At 51.6% G+C, this 18967-nt stretch overlaps 1 protein-coding gene across 11 annotated transcripts in view; it reads right to left on the bottom strand.

Moving 5' to 3' along the window:
• Positions 1-1178: 1178 nt before the first annotated feature.
• Positions 1179-18967, bottom strand: part of FUBP3 (far upstream element binding protein 3) — a 49244-nt gene continuing 31455 nt past the window's right edge. For 9 of the 11 annotated variants that reach the window (XM_082468196.1, XM_082468195.1, XM_082468197.1 and 6 more), the window contains 11 exons: positions 17268-17372; positions 16070-16172; positions 15152-15252; positions 12978-13119; positions 8964-9124; positions 8131-8204; positions 7700-7780; positions 7485-7561; positions 4994-5065; positions 3589-3716; positions 1179-2529 (listed from right to left, as the gene is read on the bottom strand). In XM_082468196.1, the coding sequence (XP_082324322.1) occupies positions 2521-2529; positions 3589-3716; positions 4994-5065; positions 7485-7561; positions 7700-7780; positions 8131-8204; positions 8964-9124; positions 12978-13119; positions 15152-15252; positions 16070-16172; positions 17268-17372 (1053 nt within the window). In that variant the 3' untranslated portion in view covers positions 1179-2520. The remainder of the gene's footprint in view (positions 2530-3588; positions 3717-4993; positions 5066-7484; positions 7562-7699; positions 7781-8130; positions 8205-8963; positions 9125-12977; positions 13120-15151; positions 15253-16069; positions 16173-17267; positions 17373-18967) is intronic. The other 2 variants (XM_082468200.1, XM_082468201.1) reach the window with 1 other exon arrangement.

Below are 18967 nucleotides of genomic sequence, written 5' to 3' on the forward strand. Positions count from 1 at the left end.
ATTCCCTTTCCCATCATCAGCGTTTATGCCCTCCTCTGGCTCGACCCCTCCTTCCTTCCAAGTGGCTTTTACTATTCAATCTCTCAACGTCAAACTCGATTCTCTAGAGGTGTAGTTAAAGATGCCACATCTCCTTTTTGTCTTCCGGCTCTCAACAGGCCTCAGAATGGCTGCAGATGGGCTGCTCTCCACACCCCTTTTTGGCCTAAAGGAGCCACAGATGCTTTTTTTCCCCTCCTCTTAGAGCCTGGGGTAGAGAAAAGAAAAGGGACCAGAACTGGAAACACACACACACGAGAACGAGCCATAAGGAGGGGTCTGACAGGACCCTCCTAGCAGCACTGTGTCTGAATGAAGAGACGCCTCCGTGCAGAGCGGCAGAGGCAGGGCACGTTCACAGTCGAGGGGAGAGCTGTGCTCCAAGCCGGGTGCTTCCATCAACGGGCAGGGAAGCAGGAAAAAAAGGAGTCGAAGGCCGATCCCCTGTGCTCCTCAGTAACCCTGCAGTCCAGGGCCCACACTGTCCCCGTGTGTCCTGAAACCACAGGACCCTCCACGGTGGTTTCAACCTATGGGTAAGGACACCCCCTTTCTGTTTCCTTAATGAAAACAGTGAAACAAAATGAGCACAGTCGCTGGCACCTTCCAGCTCTCTCAGCAGCTCAGGGTCCCACAGCCGGTCCAGGGCTGAGAGTAAACAGCACCCACACAGGGAGGGAGCAGACCGTGGGCCAGACTGACCGCGGGCCAGACTGACCGCTTCAGTCCCCACTTCTCAGGCGCACGTGTGGGGAGGTGCGTGGAAGGGAGAGGGCGAGCCGCGCTGACCCCCTTCAGTGAATCTTCCAGCTCCACTTGGGATGGCAGCACCTCTGCGCAAGGAACCTGGCGGTTGACTTCTTGGTGTCACACCCACATCAAGAGATGAGCAGATGTGACAGGTAAGAGGGGCTGAGGTAACCAAGGCTCTCAAGTCAAACTGTTAGATTATACGAAGCCATGAAGATAAAATTAGCTTAACGAAGTAGCTACAAACGTAGGCTGTGCACCAGCTAGGTCGGGCCGACGTAGCGCAAGACGATCGGCCGAGAGCGGCCAGAATCCTCGCCTTTATCTCAGGGGGCAGCGGGCAGGGGCAGCGGGAGGAACAAGCAAACGGAGAGCAAACAGACTAAAAATACTTTGCCCACAAGATGTCTTGTGGAAATTTTATTATGTAGAGTGTAAAATGAATTGTCAGTCCAATAAAAACAACACTTTTTTTAAAAAACAACATGCATAACATTTTCCAATTGCCTTTTTTAATAGTTAGACATTTCAAGCATTATAAGGAAAATAAGGAGAAAAACCCCAGACACTGTAACTTCAGTATATCTCAAACGGAATGTCCCCCAGGTCAATTGAAAAACGCAAGAAAAAATAGCTTCAATTCCGTTTTTCTTTCCTTTAAAAATACATGTTATCTGTACAAGATACACTACAGTAAACACTGGAAATCATATTATCCCTTTTATTAAATCAAAATTATTTAATTCATATTGTGGTTAATGCTAGATTTATTTATTCATCTAGTTAATTTGACAAATATTAAGAAAATATTTAAAAGAAAAAAGCAAAAAACACCTTGGAATTAAAAAATAGTTACTACATTTTTATGCGGTTTAATGTTCCACAGTGTTTGTTAAAAGTTATATTGAATTTATTTTTAATATTAAAAATAACAGTATTTATATTTCTGAGAGAATAGAGAAAGGTTTTTTTGTTTTGTTTTTAAAACAAGCTTGGAGGTCTTAGATACACAATTGCAATCGGTAGGTAATGGAGACATGAAAAAACGTCTGCTAAACACACAAACACAGTTTTATATTATTACCCCTTTAGAACTCTAAGAAATTATACAAACCCTATAAAATGCCCCCTCCCGATCCCTGTTGGACAGCAATACAATTATCTGTCTCAATTCAGAATTCACATAATTAATTACAATACATAATAGTTCAGTTTTTAAAAAAATGCAATAAAACCAGACAGCCAAGATACAAGAAATTAGAAGTAAAACATTTAATGAATTTACACATTTAAGAATATTTAAATACTGTTTAAAATTTTTTTAAAGAATTTGTTACAAGCCACCTAAGACTTCCAAGCCACTTTCTGTTGCAACAGAAAAAACTGTAAATAAAAAGACACGCAAACAAAACAAAACAAAAACACACCATGTTGAAATGTCACTGCTCTGCGGCACATTCTGGTGCCCGAATTTGCAGGTATTGCTCCAAAAAGAATCCCAGAGCTTACACATTTGAAGTAACAAACAAAAATAACAAAACAAAAATTATCAGCAATTTTTAGTAACTGATTTTCCCGATTTTTAGAAAAATTCTGTTAATCTAAATATAGTGTTTCACAGAACAAAACAAAGGTTCTTCATCAAAAGGTTTGCAAATCTAAAAACCTCTGTTACAAATAGGTTTTGCTCACAATGGTTTCGGGGGGGAAAGGGAGCTGCAGGCCACTGTCCTACTGTTCCTGCGGAAGGAAGGGGGAGAGCAGTTAGTCTGACGGCGAGTTCTCAAGGGCCGGCCTGGGGTCGGGGGCTCTGTCTGCAGGGAGGTGACAGGAGCTGACACACACGCACACACGCCCGCGAGCACACGCCATCCTTCCGGGCCTCGTCATGGGATCTGGCCCAGACAAAACCTCTCTTGTACAGGAGGCCCCGGGGCACCTCCTTCCACAGAGGGTGCTGGGCGGGGAGTGGGGAGTGAGCGAGTGATGCTTCTTCTCAGTCACCTACCACCCTGACACCTGTTCCCACCAGGCCCAGGCGCAGAGGGCCATTCTGGCAGTGAGGTGAACGACTGGCCTTGGGTCCAGGGCCTGTGGTAACGGACACACTGTCCACAGGGACCTGACTGGCATCGGGTCGCCTGAAAAATGCACCTGAAATGTGACCTGCGGCAGTAGTTGGTCCTCTTCCCTGCATTTAGAAGAAAACCATTCTGGGCCTCTGACTAGACAGAGCCCTCCAGGTTTCCAGGCAGGGCCCAGCCTCCAGAGGCTGTGGACTAGCCCTGCTCCTGCGGCCCCTCACTGCTGACTGGGGACAAGCGTGACAGCCTGGCCACACCACGCTTTTCAAGAACAGGCCTGGGGAGTGACCCCAGGGCCAGTCCTGCTCCCTAGTCACATGCCACGCTGGCCCAGGGTCAGCTAAGTTTGCCACGCTCCTCTACAGCTGGGGGACCTGGGCTCCAGAGGAAGAAACTGAGTGCCACTCAGCACTGTGCTCGGGGTCTGGATTTGAGGGAACATCAGGCTCGTCCTGGTAGGGGCTGCCCAAACAATTCCTCCACTTGGCTCAAACTTGTCCTGTCTGGGGCGAGGAGGGGGCCAGGGAGGCTGCCGCGGGGCACTCTTGCAGACGGCGGCCGTGCTGAGCAGTGCCGGGGCCCAAGCGGTTCCTCCACAGCCCAGGGGCCCCGTGCTCTGGCCCCGGGGTCAGGCACACACAGAAGGCTTGGCGGGGGCGGGGGGGGTCAGGGTTGGTCTGGGAAGTCTTGGCAGTGCTGGCAATCGGCTACAGACCTGGCTGGGGGCCTGAGCTTGCCCTAATGTTTGCCCGTAGAATGCGACCTGCTGTCTGTAATACTCCGCCCAGGCCATTGTGTAGTCCGGCGGGGAGCTGGCCTGAGGAGCGGCGCTGGCAGCGTGACCTGATCGACAAAGCAAAGCACGGGTTACTGGGAGCAGGGACGCACCTGTGGGAGGCAAGGACACCGTGAGCCTGGAGGGGTCCCTTCCCAAAGCCTCGGGGGCATCCGCAACAAGTGCCCGATGCTCAGCTCTCCCTCCAGACCCCTCAGCGAGCTGCGCCAGGACTGGTCTGCCCGAGCCCGGCTGCAGAAAGCGCGGTTATCAGTCTCTCCTCGCCCGGTCCCCGCTCCACTCCTCCAAGACCTTCCTGTCTGTCTTCTCTCTCCAGAATCACATTCTCTGCATCTGTCTGCCTGTCCTGCCAGCTCGCAGTCAGTGCCCCAGGCCGGAGGGGGACGGGGAGGAGGGACGGCGAGAAAGCGGGTGCCCCGGCACGGGGGTGTGTGCACCTGCGCAGGGCATCCCGGCCCATGCGTGTCTGGGAATCTGGATGGGGGGCTCTGGGAAGACTTTCACCAGGTGCTCCAGGTGACGGTGGCCTCCCTGACCCCCACCCTGGCCCCCAGAAGGGTACTGACCTGGTAATGATCCCAAACACAAGGTGAACATTTCTTTGCCGGCCTCTGACCTGAGCTCTTCCAACTAGCAACTAACACCCTTCAGACTCAAGATACGTGAGACACCTCCTTCCAACAATACCCGAACATTCCGGTTCAGCAGTTTTGGGATTCACACCAGAGACTTCAGTACTAATTTTAAATGATTCACTTAGGGTTTTTTTGTTTTTGGTTGTTGTTATTAGGTTTCCTCCTCCTCTTTTTAAAAAGATTGGTTTAGTTAAGAAAACTGGCACAGTTAAGAGCTCACGTTGGAAGAAAAACAACTCAGCACCCGTTCCGACCTTGGACTCCCTGCTCTGGGTGTCACCGTCCCCTTCCTCTTCACCTGTCCTGAAACGGCCAGAAAGAGCTGGGCAGCGGCAAGACCGCAGGGCAGTCACGAAACGGCTCCCGGCTGGTCTGAGTCCTAACCAAGTGGTTCTCAAGCGGACGGCCAAGGCCGGGACTGTCCCTGAGGGCAGGCGCCATGCCCTTCCGGGCCCTCTGGAGTCCAGAAGAGAAGCGCGAGGAGGGGTGGAGGATGGCAAAGGACAACCGCGCATCTCCCCTGACAGGCACACGCAGGGAGAGGGCGGCAAAGGTAGACGCAGAGATCCGACTCACACAGGGAAAGCGAGAAAGAAAAAAAGGGGTCAGGGGACCACGGACTCTGAAGTCTACAGTCTTGGGGGCTCTGTGGCTGGGGAGCTGCTTGTTAAGAAGGCCAACGCACTCACTCTGTTTTTTGTAATAGTCTTCCCAGGCCTTGCTGTAGTCGGGCTGGCTGCTCTGCGGCTGGCTCTGCTGGCCTGGGCGAAGAACACAAAAGCAGTCAGGCCTTTGGGCTCCCGGGGCCTCAGCCCCCAGCCCGCAGGCTGCAGGCCCTGCTCTCTGCACTCACTCCCTTGCCCCTGTGGCCCGGGGTCGGGGGGGGGGGGCGGTGAGGAGCCAGGCCGACCCCCAAGAGGGCCTCCACTCAGGCCGGTGCGGCTGGGGCTGGCAGACAGCTGCCCCGCAAGGGCGACCAGCAGGCAGGGCCTCAACTCCCTTCAGTCGGGGACTGGGCTGCCACGAGCAGAGCCCCCGGGGCCAGAGTGCTGTCTGCAGCTCCCTGGATTGGCCTGCAAACCGACAAAGAATCCAAATGGCGCTGACCACTCCCTTTCCCTGGCCCTTCTTTTCAAGGACTGATTGCTTTGCCTTTGCACGAGAACTACAGGGGACACACAGGGAAAGTGTCCAGAGACTGCGCTAAAGATTACGACAGAAGACGGGGTACACACCTGACCCCCAGCCTCGCGCTTGTCCAGGGTGAGGGCGAGGACGTGTTGGGGGGCGTCCCCACCCTCCTCTCCACATCACTGGGGGCAGAAAGGCTGGGCTGGGGGGAGCAGAGCAGCAGCCTGCCCAGGGGCACGGGGAGCGGGTAGTGTTTAAAAGACTTGACCACAGCGGGAAGTCGGGACCCTCCTTCTGCCGAGGGACCCCCCCACAACATCCTTTCTTGTTAGAAACACAGCCTGCAGCAGGCAGGAAGGACGTGCTCAAAAACACATTTCACGGCACAATGCTTTCCCCAAGAGTTAATTTCCTCAAGGCTGAGGCGGGGCGCAGGCACGAGGACAGTCGGTGTGTGGGGGGGGGACCCCTCCTCCCTGCACTGCGGCAGGACGGGACTTGGACCTGGACACTGGCGCCAGGAGAAGGCAAGGCCTGGGCGACGCGGCAGCAGGAACCGCCCCCTCAGACACGGAGGCTGTGGGCAAGTGGGATTTTTCTTCTAAACAAGCTTTCACTGACCAAAACCAATTCTCAATTCCCCCGAATGAACCCAGCGACACCACAGGTGAAGGCTGGTGGACTGGCTGCGTTTTCTCCCGCTCAGCCCACGTGCCTTTGCCAACTCCTCGCCCGCCCGGCCTGAGGCGGCAGCGGAGCGGGCTCTGCGGGAACTGTCCCCCCGCAGGGAGATGGACGTGTCCCCTGCAGCCGCAACGGAAAGCCTCCCCACAGTCCAGGGCTTCTCCCGGCTCCTCTGTCCTGGGCGATGGGCACTGGGGAACCCTCTCTGGGTCGCCTCCCGCCCTGGGGGTGCCCTCTGATGGAACAGGAGGAAACAAAACACGCCCGGAATGCGGGATAAGTGAGCACAGTGAAATGGGGAGGGTAGAATCTGGGTGCTGTGTAGGTGTTCGTGTGAAGTTCTTTAAGATACTCTGCACGTTTAAGGTATTCCGTAAGAAAACAAGAAAGGGGGAAGGGAGGGAACAAACACAACCATGCAATTTCAGAGCTCACAAGTACTTTTGAAATCAAGTCCAAACCCTTCATTTCACAGATGATAGAACTGGAGCCCCAGAGAAGCGGGGACATGCCTCAGGCTGCCCAGCACTGCTCCAGACTCGTGGGGTGCTTCTCCAGCTGTGAACCTGACCAGGCGCCCCGGGGCAGGGTCCCACACCCAGCACTCTGCTCAAGGGGAAAGGGGTAGAACCCCGGGCCCAGCCCCTTGTGGGCACAGCTGCAGCGCGGGTCCTGCAGCCTGGCGCACCGCAGATGTGCTGAAGAGCACTTTCCAAACCCCACCAGGCTGGCCCTTCACACGTCAAAAGAACCTAAGGTAAGGTTTTTGTTCGGAAAGCTGTGCAAGATGGGCTCTACCAGCAGTAAAACTCAAGAATGACTCCTGAAGCTGACGTGGGGGCCGGAGAGTGGGAGGGGGTTTAATTCCAACGAGAACCTTCTCTTTTACAATCAGTTTTCATAGAGAGCAAATTCTCTAACCGTGCGCCTTCTGGAAGTTCAGGAGATAGAGAGTCCGTTTCTAAGATGGTGCTGGGGAGGAGAGGGAGAAGGCCACCTTGAGGCCAGAGGAGGGGAGCAGGCGGGGCACCCACTAGGCGGGGCACCCACTAGGCGGGGCACCCACTAGGGGGGGCACCCACTAGGCGGGGCTGCTGGAAGAGGCGGGCGGCAGTGGCGGGAGGGGCCGAGGGGCAGGAGGGGCTCAGGTCAAACCACACCCTCAGGGCCCACAGGCCTTTCGGACCCGTTTCTGGGGGACCAGAGTGACGGAGGGCTGCAGCTCTGAGAAGGACGGAGTAGGTGGGAAAGAAAGGCCTGAGAAGGTGGGCCAGGAGAGAGGCGGGCCCCCTGTCCCAGCCCAGCTGGAGATGCGCCCAGCAGGCCTGTCCCCGGGGGCGTCCCACCTCCTCCCGAGTCACTTACTTGGAAGCTGCTGTGTGGGCTGCTGCCACGCCTGGTAGGTGCTGCCCCAGCCCTGGGTCAGAAAGGCCGGAGGACCACTGCGGAGGACAAGAGCCACTCATTCCAGGGCAGGCCACACCCCGCCCCTGACCCCGGTCCGCCCGCCCGCCCCCCAGGCAAGCACAATGCTCTCTGCAGGAGAAGCGGGCAGGACAGAGTAAAGGCAGCCCACCCACCTCACAGGGGCGCTGTGAGGGTTTCCGTTCACTTTAGCAGCAATGTTTGGGAAGCACCCTGAGCTCCTTGGAGGAAAGGTGCTGAAAGAAAGTGGAAAACAGTGACAACGGCTGGGGACCCAACAACGGATTTTGCAAAAACAAACAAACAAACAAACAAAAACCCCTCCCGCCACCCACCCAGCCCCAGGGCGGTAAGCTCTCCTTGGGGATGCTGGCGGGACCAGAAGACCCACCGCCCTCTGGGAAGGCTCTCGCCCCAGCACTGGTCAGTGAGCAACAGACAGGCCAGAGGGACCACCAGTGAGAGAGAAGGAGAGGAGTCCTGCCCCCACCCAGAACTTCCGGCTTTCGGCTGGCACTCCCTGGAAATAGCTGGAAAAGGAGGACCCTTGGGGGGAGTGAGTTCTTCCAGTCAAGAAAAGACTCACTTTTGATGCGGCGCGGCAGGTGGCTGGCTGAAGGGGCTCTGTCCGAAGGCTCCGGGTGCTCCGAGACTGGTACCCTGTCAGGGCACAGAGGGAACTCTCACCTCCTGTCGGCTGCACCTGCACCCTCTGCCCAGGCCCGCCCCGAGGCAAACCACAGCTTTCGGGGAGAGAGACAAGTGAAGTAAAGATACCCTACGGCACTCGCACTAGCCTTCCTTGCCCACAGTGGGCTTTATTTGCAGAAACAGCTTCTGCCCCTTGAGCGACCGATACCACCACACAACCAATACTGGCACCACCACAACTGCCCTAGCATGTCACCCTGGGGGTAGGGACCAACCTGCTGACTCTCCCGTCAATTTAGGCTGGCCCACAGCTTTCTGCCATTCTACGTCCCCTTTGAGGTGAGCAGTGGCCAATCTGTCCTCCATCAACACTCCCTTTCTTTATCTGCTTTGAGGTGCCTGAAACTAAAGCCAGAGTCAATGAACGCTGCCTGCAGGGCTGGCCGCCAGGGCGATGCCAGTGGGAGTTCAGGGGCAGTGCTGGGGGAAGGCTGCCGCCCCTGGCTGCTCATCTACGCCTGCAGGGCCAACGGCTCGGGGCCTGAGCTGCGGTGGCCTGGGCGAGCTCTGCGCGTCTGGGCCTGGCCCTGGTGTCCCTGCGCCCCGACCTTCCCCCTCAGCAAAGTGGGAGGGGGCTGTTGCCCTCACATCACGTGAGGACCGAGAGCCACAGGAAGTACAAGGTTCTGGGGAGAAACAGGTGCCTTGGACATCCAAATGAAAACCCAGCTACTATTAGGCCAGGTGGGGAAAGGACCTTGTACGTACGCCAACTTTCTCATCTATGAGATGTCTGGCCAGCTCAATCTGTTGAGGAACCCCCCTGATGGTGAATATCCGCAGGTTGGGGTCCGTGTTGGGAGGGGGGTTCCGCTGAAGCTCCACGTGTGCTCCTGACTGCTGGTTTATGCTTTTGATGTTCTCACCCCCTGTGGGCAGGAGGACACAGAAGAATAAGTGGCTACGGTTCTCTCCTCCAGAGGAGGAATGGGTATTTTCTGCACACCAGCGCTTGTCCTAAGAGTAGACAAGTGCTTTCCATTTATACTTTAAAACGGCTCTTGTAAAAACTAGAGCTGTCTCATTTGTGAAGCCAGACTTGTGAAGCAAAGCTGAGGTGCAATGACACCACGTGGCACCAGCTGGTCTCCGTCTCGGCGTCCTATGCAGAGGTCTGGAGTGGCCCAGAAACCAGGTCTGGGCCTTGGCGCACAGATTTGCACACAATGAGCTCAGCTCCGGAGAAGGCACTTCATCCTTCTCAGCATGAGAATGGTGACCTGATGGCCCCTCCATGGCACAATGGGGGCCTTCAGCCCCGGTGTGGGCCACCGCACTGCTGTCTCCCGCCCTCCACAGGTCAAACGGACGGCCACAGGCCCCAACAATACCCAGAGCCCACTCAGGCCTTTAATATCCCATCCTGTCTCTTCTCAAGTCTCTGCTTCCTCCGTGGGTGGGGGACAGGTCTAGACAGAGCGGCAGCCCGAGAATGGAGGTCACAGAGGCCTGGGTGGAGCGGGGCTAATGAAAATGTAGTTGGACTCTTTGAAAAACCTGTGAGAGTCCCAGTCTCTTAATGAAATTTGCGTAACAAAAGCTCCATCAGTGTAACAATGGTTTGATTCTTCTCTTCAAATTTCACAGAACTTACAGATCAGCTCTGCTCAATTGGGTTGGCGGAGCCAGAATTCAAGGAAAACTTGGAGCACAGAGTTTTGCAGAACTGGAAAAAGACGACGTGTATAAAATCTGGTGCAGGGTACCAGGGAGCCCCAAAGGGTCAAAGCGAAGACTAAAGGCCAGTCTCTGTGTCACCCCTCCCCACCAAGAGTCGAAACTAAGCTGCAGTGACATTTCTCGTTTCATTGTACACGTCCACAATCCTTCAAACTCCCAACCTGCCCTCCACCCGCCCTGCTGGAAAGCCACGTCTGAACAAAAGCATCGAGGAGTAGGTAAGTAAGGGACACCGAGAGCAGGCACGGCCCTCTCATCCAGAAAGCATGATGGGATTCTAGGAGGGTCAGGATGCAAAGATGGAGCCTGGGTCCGGCCATTCTTCCTGAAGGCAGCGTGAGCGGCCCTCACACCATAGTAAGGAAACCAGGAGACTGTCGGCATTCAAGAAAGCTTGGTTCAAATGTTAGTCTGGGTAGGATGTTAGCTTGGTTTAGGGTAGTTTTAAATTTAAAAGGGAATTAAAAAAAAGAAAAGCCCAGCAGACCAAAGTGTTGTATGCATGGTTTTCTTAAAGATCTGCTGCAGTTTAAGGGAGATGTCCCTACGTTTTCCACCTTGAGCAAACACGTGGTCTCAGGGGCAGCACCAGCCAAGGCAAGAAAGTTGCAGAAAGTCTTCAGCAGCTTCACTTTGCTTCCAGGTACGTGCAAGCCCCTCCCAGCCCCACAACTACCGACCTTTACTCAGGTCGTGAAGTTTACCTCCTTTGCATCATGAAAAGCAAGCAGTTTCGCTCCTAGGCAAGAGTGTTCTGGGGGAGCGGCGAAGAGCTAAGAATAGGCGGAGACCTTCCCACTGCACACCCAGCACTTGAAGGGACCCCCACCCCACCCTCTGCCCAGACCACTCGGTCCCGGAGACAAAAGCACAGAAGGGCGCGCGTGTCTGGAACAGAGAAGCCCACGGGCCCAGACCGGCTCCCCTCCATCCGGCACTTGGACCGGCAGCCCCAGACTCCTCCCTGAGGCCTCAGGCCCGCGCTAATAAGGCGAGGAGGCACCACAAAACTGCATGGGGCCGGAAGGAGTTAATGTAAGTTCATCTTCCTTCAGAATGAGGCCACCAGCCTGGCACACGGTGGCTGTCTGCAGGCCCGCTCAGCGGCCTCTGCTGCGTTCTTCCGCCTGATGGGGGACAGAAGCGGCCCACCCGCGGCCCCCGGCTGGATGTGAAATCGTAAAGCAATTAATCAAACCTGCTAAAAGGCTTGGCTGACAAGAGCAGGGCTGGCCACACTATCTGTCACTATTGCTGTATTTATCATGGAAATCCAGCAGGGGCCCAGGGAGGTGCAGCGTCTGTCCAAGGGCTGCAGGGCCTGCCTGCGTGTGGCTCCCCTCACCCGCGCCTTTCCCAAGAAACAGGAAGACCTCATACCCAGCCCCTGGGGCGGGGAGTTACAGAAGGACCCCTGCTCCTGCCTGAACGAAACTTAGCCTGGCTTCCCAAGGCTGCTACTGGAGCACCAGGACACAGCATCGGTTACTGCTACGTTCTGCTGTCTCTTCCCTCCGGGGATCGATCGCTCAGGATGACTCTGTACAGGACAAACCATGAGCGACTGTCCTGTGAGCACCGAGGTTTCACTGACTAGGAGGAACTGTCGCAGTGAAGACAGCAAGGCTCTGCCAGGTCTGGAGAAGACACTTCCCATGAAAACCTCGTTGACAAAACGGTTCTCAAAAAGCACAGAAAAACCTAGATCTGATTCTCGAACTCCAGGCATCAGCTGGATTTAACCTCACGGCAACAGGCCAGCTGATGGTCTGGGCAGCACGTCTGACTTATCGCAGCATCTGGGCAGCCAACAATGTCCATTAAACACCTCCCAGCATGTACGCCCTGCCAGAAAATTAAAACAAACCTACGTCGTTCCTACCACCTCTGAGAGGTTAACCACCCAAGAGACAACACAGATACAGGAGATAAACGTTTTAAAAGAGCATAAAACACACACTGTCCGAGAGTGGGACCCAGTGCAGATTCTGGGAGGTGAACGAGGGGGACAGGAGGAATTCCAGCCCCGTGCCCGCTCGTGAGGACGTGCCACGGGCAGCCTCAGCTTTCTGCTGGTGAAGACGTTCCCAGGTTAGTTTCCACGGGATGCTAGAACCCCTCCAACAGCTAAGAGATGTCTGGTGATCACAGAAATTGGGGAAACTCTAGGGAGAAAACTGTATTTATTTCTTCCACATGTCGTCAAACACATACAAAAGGAATAAACAGGCAACTACAAAACCCAACGCTGAACATGGGTTTCCCGCCAGGTCAAGGGCTTTGCTTAGAGAGCAGAGAAGCTGAGCCACTGCTCCGGGGGCCCCAGACCTGCTCTCAGCAGCCTTCCTTGGCCGAGGCCAGCCCAGGTGAGCCCAGGCCAGCCCGCAACAGTGGCCTAGAAGCCTGTCTGCTCCCTCCCTCGCTGTTCACTGAAGGGCAGGAAGGAGCCACGTTAGCCGTCAATGAGGGTTCCCACCTAACGTTCTCGAAAACGCCTAGAAACAACTAACAAATCAATTTTTATTTCCCTCCACAGGGTGCCTGAGACTCATGGTAAATATGCTGAAAAGATAAAAAAACCACTTTCACATGTTGTGTCAATAGAGAACAAATACCCAAATCCAGTAAGGAAAAAAGTGACGCACTTGTCAGAAAGCAATCTTCGCTTGAGGAAATTATCTTAACGGTTCCTCTAAGCTCCCTGGAGGTGAGTTAATCACCAATCAGTCGATCGACAAACATTCAGAGGCCCCTCACCTGTTCAGGGTGCCTCTTTAACAACCTAAGCTGCTTCCATAGGCAGCGGGTCTTCCTGACCATCTGTTTACACGCTGTAATGAAGTACTGGCTTTGCCCCATTCATGAGAAGGCCCACGCAGAGGACGGTTCCTGCAGAAGGCAGCGGATGCCTCGGACCTGGCCCCTCAGTCAAGCGCAGCAAACAGAAGGAACTCTGTGCCTCAAAGGTACTGGACGTGGCCTGTCTGCTCTCAGGTCAAACCCCTAGAAGGGGAACGCCGAACTCTAGCGACTGTCTCTTACCTTTGCCTATGACAAGGCCGCACTTATCTGCCGGCACTGTGTAGGTTATCTCCTGGATGCCACCAGGGGTTCCCACGCTCCAGTCACCGCGGCCACGGCCTCTTCCTCTGGCTACCGCCAGGCCTCCGAAGCCATCTCTTTCCTGGGAAGGAAGCAAAGCTCAGGTGACATTTCTGTCACTGCCACCAGCACTATTTTTCACCTCCGGGGAAGAGGTTAAGTGACAGGATGTAATCAATGCCACGCATTAGAACCTGAGCACCTTTCCACAGTTCAGATTCTGAAGTGCTCTTTACAAGTAGAATTAACACAAATCACAGGCGCATTCAAGGAGACGTGCGCGGATAAATCACATGGTTACATAAACAGCACAAACACACCCAACTAAAACAGGCAGTCAGATATAAATTCCTAAGTCTGAAGCCCAGTGCCCTTATCCCTGGAGTTTTAATTACTGGGCCTTAATCTACAGGCATCAGGAGCTGGTTTTCTTCTCAATGCTGGGCCTACCAGAAACCAGATATTCGATGCTAAAGAGCTATGAGCTTTTGAAAGTGACACGAGTAGCAAGGATGACTTCTGAGCCTCCCCCGACAAAGTTGCTATAGAGGACAATTCAGACACCGCTCTAAGAGTCAGAATACCCTGCAGTTCAACCAGCAAAAAGAATAAAAGGGTTTCAAAGAAAAATTGGTTGTCTCGCTCCCCAAGAGAGGGAGGAGCAAGCCAGGCCCACCCGCCCACGGTCCGGGGCTGGAGAGGTCTCCCGACTTATTCTCACAGCTTCCCCACCAGAGAGCGAAACCCACATCCAACACCTAAGCGAGGAAGAGTCCTTTCATTCGAGGGCAAAACACCCCATTCCAGCCTCTGTCCTTTGAGTCACTTTGGAGCAGCAGCATTTAAAATCTTGTAAAGGTTGAGGGCAAACCTGGCCAAGCTGAGAGCTCCTTCACGGAAGGGAGAAGCTGAGCGGGCGTTCGGCACAGCCTGCTCCTGTCGATTAAGGGTAAACTGAATGTTTACCCAGAATCGAAACCAGCAGAAAGCCGAGCTCACTGGAGTGCTTTCTGTTGCATTCTGCTTTCATGAGTGACAAATGACAAGTAAAGAAGGTGATTTTAGGGATTTATGTTAGAACACAAACACGTGGCCAACTTTCTGGGTATGCCACAGATTCTCAAAGACAAGCTGTCCCCTCATCATCTCACAGCCTTTGCAGTCCTGGGATCAACAGTTCTTACTACTAAAAAGGATGTCCGAGATGAATTAGTGACGCTTCTCTGAACTTGCCTCATCCTAAGAACTGCCTGGGGCTGTGGGTGAGACCCAAGCCACCCTCTTGGATACTCTGATTCAGGAGATCTGGGGCGGGGGGTGGGGGTCTATAAACCTGTAACCTCAGCAGGTGCCCCCAGATGACTTAGGGGATCATGTGGGGTGCATCACCTGGTACAAACCCCTTGGTTTGCTGCTGAAAAAACTACGCCAAGAGGAGTTCAAAGGCTCGCTGAAGGTCACATGAAAAATGGCAGAGCTGGGATGGTGATTTCTAATCTCTGGCTTCTTTCTTCAGCTCCCATTGTTCTCAAACTTTTCCTACAAACCTGGGGGACATGATGTGCCAACCTGCCACCAGCTACAGTAGTTCTCCAGAGCAATTTACAACGGGGGCAGGTGTATTCTAACAGCATCACACAAGCCCGCTCACATTCCAGCGAAAGACGTGCATGGAATCAAGTGCATGAAGACAGCGTTAGGATTTTGGCAGATCATGAAGTGCCTTCTAAAGCTGAGATTAGACTTTACTTGTAGTTTTATACTAGGTACACTGAACTGTTTGAAACCTGGCGATCTGCACTGTTACATCCCACAAACAGTTTAAATAGTCAGGAACTTTGTAAAAACAAAAATCTAGATTCTGAGATAATAAAGGCAGAAGAATAATAAACTAGCAGGAAAACAAAAACAAAAACAAAAACTAAGGCGGGAAAGAGACAGATGTAGAGAAGCCCATGGCTATAATCTTGGAGGGAGGTAACTGACAAGAGTACTGGTTTCCAAAACCGTGACTTGAGAGGGGGTGACTGCTCCAGGGTGCTGCCCCGAGAGCCCCAGGTGGCACTTGCTGCTTCTGCCGGTGAGATATTGAAGCTCCAGAGAGCCAGACCCACCTGGGCTGTAAGAATAAGCTCGTTGATGACATGTGCTGCATGCTGGCATCGCTCTGGGGGTCCCATGACCTGTGCAGCTCTCTCTGGACTAATACCATCATCTGTGGAACAAGGTGAGAGACGGGATTAGGAAAAGCCCAACTTCAGAAGGAAACAAACGTCAATCTGATTTGCAATCAATGTTCCTACCAGTGCCAAAGGGGTAATAAGAACATCACCATATCACGGAACCTTTTGGATAGGGAAACGTGTACGGCTACATCTTTTTCCATGATCCACGTCAATACTCATTTCTTATGCAATTACAGCCATTTTAAAAAAGGTATCACTATAGAAACTAAATTAAACTTAAAAAAAAAAAAGTGCCAAGGAAAACAGAGTTGAGCTACAGCAGTATTCTCCCAGAAGTAGTCCATCATGATGTTTTCCCATCTTCAGAGAAATGAGGGAAATAAAGACATTGTAGATGATTTTGCTCATAAAGGTAAATTTATAAAATTTAAAGAACGGTCCTTGATTTTACGATTTTTTTTAATGGTTTTAAGTTATCTTTAATTTTATGAAATCAAAAGATCAGGTTTTTTTTAAAGTCTTTACTTGGCAAAATTAAAAATTGGAAATGCTATGTTGATTCCCCCCAATTTTACTAGTCCAAGGAAAAAAAGAAAAAAGCCTGGACACCCCTGGGCTAGAGTGTTCTGGCACAAGAAGGGTGACCCGGCCAGCAAATCCAAAGAAAGAAATGAGGGACCAGAGGACAAACCTAAATTGGAAATTTGGTAACAGAATGTTGCAAAAGAGAGAGAGGGTGAGGGAGAGCAAAGAACACTCAGTGGGCTAATAACAAAGTCCTTGTTTTGTGAGGTGTTCTTTAATTCTTCATAATGCTGAGGACTTTTGAGAACCATCTAAACCTACCTGGTTTGAACTGAATTCTCACACCGGCATCATTCTGGATCTTCTTGATCATTTCCCCATTTCTTCCTATTACAATCCCAACTGCAAACCTAGGCACAGACACCTAAGCACAGAGAAACAAAACATCAGAGTTTTTCTGCAAACGTGTGTGTGTGTGTGTGTGTGTGTGTGTGTGTGTGTGTGTGTGTGTACATACAATGATTTTTATCACAGTGCATTTCTGGAAATGATACAATGAAGCATTTTTTTTTCCTCTTAGGAAAAATACTGTGGTTGATGACTGCATTCCTGTCCATTAAACGCATCCAATAGGTCTGAGACCTGATCAGAAATAGTTATAAAGATGAAGTAAAGTTAAGAATAAACCTCATAGATAAAAGATTAAAAAAAAATTTTAAGATTAAAAATTTATCTTCCAAATTCTATGAAATAAACATAAATGTACCACACACATTGATTATACTATGGTCCTATAAAATGTTTTTCTTTTCCTTCACTCTTTTATTATAGTACAATATATATAACATAGTATTAATCATTTTAACCATTTGTAAATACACACTTCAGTGGCATTAAACACACTCACAATGTGTGTAACCACCACTGATGTCTACACCCCAAACCTTTTCATCATCCCCAATAAGAACTCCTGTGAAACCACAGTGCTTCCTTCCCCAGCCCCCGGTAACCTCTACTTCACTTTCCGTCTCTATGAATTTGCCTATTCTAGGTGCCTCATGTAAGTGGAATCACAACAATGTTCATCCTTCTGTACCTGGCTTATTTTACCAAGCATAACGTTTGCAAGGTCCACCCACGCTGTAGCGGATGCAGACATCAAGGATGTATTTCGATCCCATTCCACCTCATCAGTAAAACAGGCTTAGGAGTCTGATACTACCACAACATAGATCACCACAAAAACCTGGACTTCGGTCTTCACCTGGGCAGTGGGGCACGCTCTGAAGCACAACCCCCAACCAGGGGGAGCGGCCCCACTCCCTGAAATGCACGCAGCTGGCGCTCCTCACTACAGCTGCCTGCCCCACTCCTTCCTCACACCCACCCTGGGAAGCGAGCGTACTCGGAGGGTTTTGCAGGTGAGAAAAGAGTTAAATAACTTGCTCAAGGTTAAAGAGCTAACAGAAGCGTGCCCTACAACCTTAAACTTGCCTACTAACCTGTGACTCAAGCATACCTCTATACTGCCTCCTCCCATTCGGGAGCTGAAATCACCGCGTACACCTCGAAAATCAGCTTGGTCTTTTTCTCGGATGATCTCTAATACCATTTCTCTTGCTTGCTGCATAGACACAGATAAAAGGCATTAAGGAAAGCAACATCCTGAAAAAAGACATGACACCAGGTGAAAGATCAAACCCTCTTAAATTGGTGATGGTCGCTCCACCGTATTACTGACGTGCCATTTCTTTCTAGTGGGCAAGGGTGGGGTCTGAGAGCTCTGGCAGTGGGCAGTTCCCATGGGAAGGAAGACATTGACAACGCATCCCATGGCAGAGAAGCTCCAGGGAGGAAAAGGGAAAAGGCCAGCCTGGGAGCCCGAAAATACCTTCTGGCGCTCAGAGCTCGAACATCTTACCAACTGGCAAGACCATCCCTCACACCTGCCCGTCTCTAAGGCGCATTCACTGTCCTCTCCCCCAAGAATGCACTTGAGTCAGTCCATCCCACCCATGCCAGCACTGGCCCCACAGGAGCCGGTGCTAAGGAGCAACCGTGCACAACTCAAGGTCATGTTAGAACTGAAACTGAGTCCCAGTTCTGGAAAAATCAAACCAAACGAAAACCCAAAGCAGCAGTGTCTCATGACATTTGGAGAAATCGGAACATGGACTGACTATAATATGATGTTATGGGATTACCGTTATTTTCTTAGGCCTGGTTTTATAGAAGCAAGTTTTATTCTTAGGAGATACATACTGCAGGATTTGGAGGTAAAAAGTCACAGTATCTGACATTTACTTACAAATGGTGAAGCAAAAAAATAAAACATAAACACACAAACAAAACAGTAAGTAGGTTGAGGGTATTCAGATGTTCGCTACGCTATCTTTTCAACGTTTCTATATATTTGAAGTTTTTCATAATAAAAAGTTGGGAAGAGGGGAAAAAAAAAGAAAGCCAAAGAACAATATACCCTAAATAAAGCACACAGCTTCTTCATAATAAAAAATATGGAATACACAGTTTTAAAATAAAAAAAATACTGAAAACCTTTCTTTATAATAATTTTCCTGCAAATTCATGAAACATCAATGAAATAAGCTCTTTGCCCTGGTATTCTTTCTACAAAAGATAAAGCCAAACGTTCCACTGGAGAAGGCAAGCGTGGAGGGCTTCTGGGAGGCAGGCTTTCTGTGTCCAGCCAGCTCTCCCCTCCGTTCAGAGCTCTACGCCACACAGCAGAGGAGTCCCAGGCTGGACTGCATGAGCCGAGTGAGGAAGATTAGGTGCAGTCTGTTTTTTTTTATTAAAGCCCACCTGTTTACATCTAAAGAGATTAGAAACTCTGGGGGACCTGACGGGGCAGTAGATAGTGAAGGGCTGCATTGCTGACGGGAACCTAAGCAAAGCAGTCATTGTAATCACCGGCCCTCAAACCTGTTTTAAAATCATTATTTTACATATAGAAACCTTGACAAAAAAAAACTACCAGTGATATCATTTGAGTTCAGCTGAACGACAGCATTAAGAACTACGGGAATTCTTTTGCCAGAGACTGGTAACCTCTGCTGGATCAAAGCCCCAAAGCCCCTGCAGAGGGACAGCTGTCGCTGACGGGCTGGCTCACCAAGGTGTGTTGCTCTGGAGCTACTCTAAATGCAGCGAAGGTCAGGCAGGCTGCAGTGGGCAGAAAAAAGAGCGTTCGTGTCTCAC

The sequence above is a fragment of the Balaenoptera physalus genome (assembly GCF_965194825.1).
Source record: "Balaenoptera physalus genome assembly, chromosome: 7".
Classification (NCBI taxonomy): domain Eukaryota; kingdom Metazoa; phylum Chordata; class Mammalia; order Artiodactyla; family Balaenopteridae; genus Balaenoptera; species Balaenoptera physalus.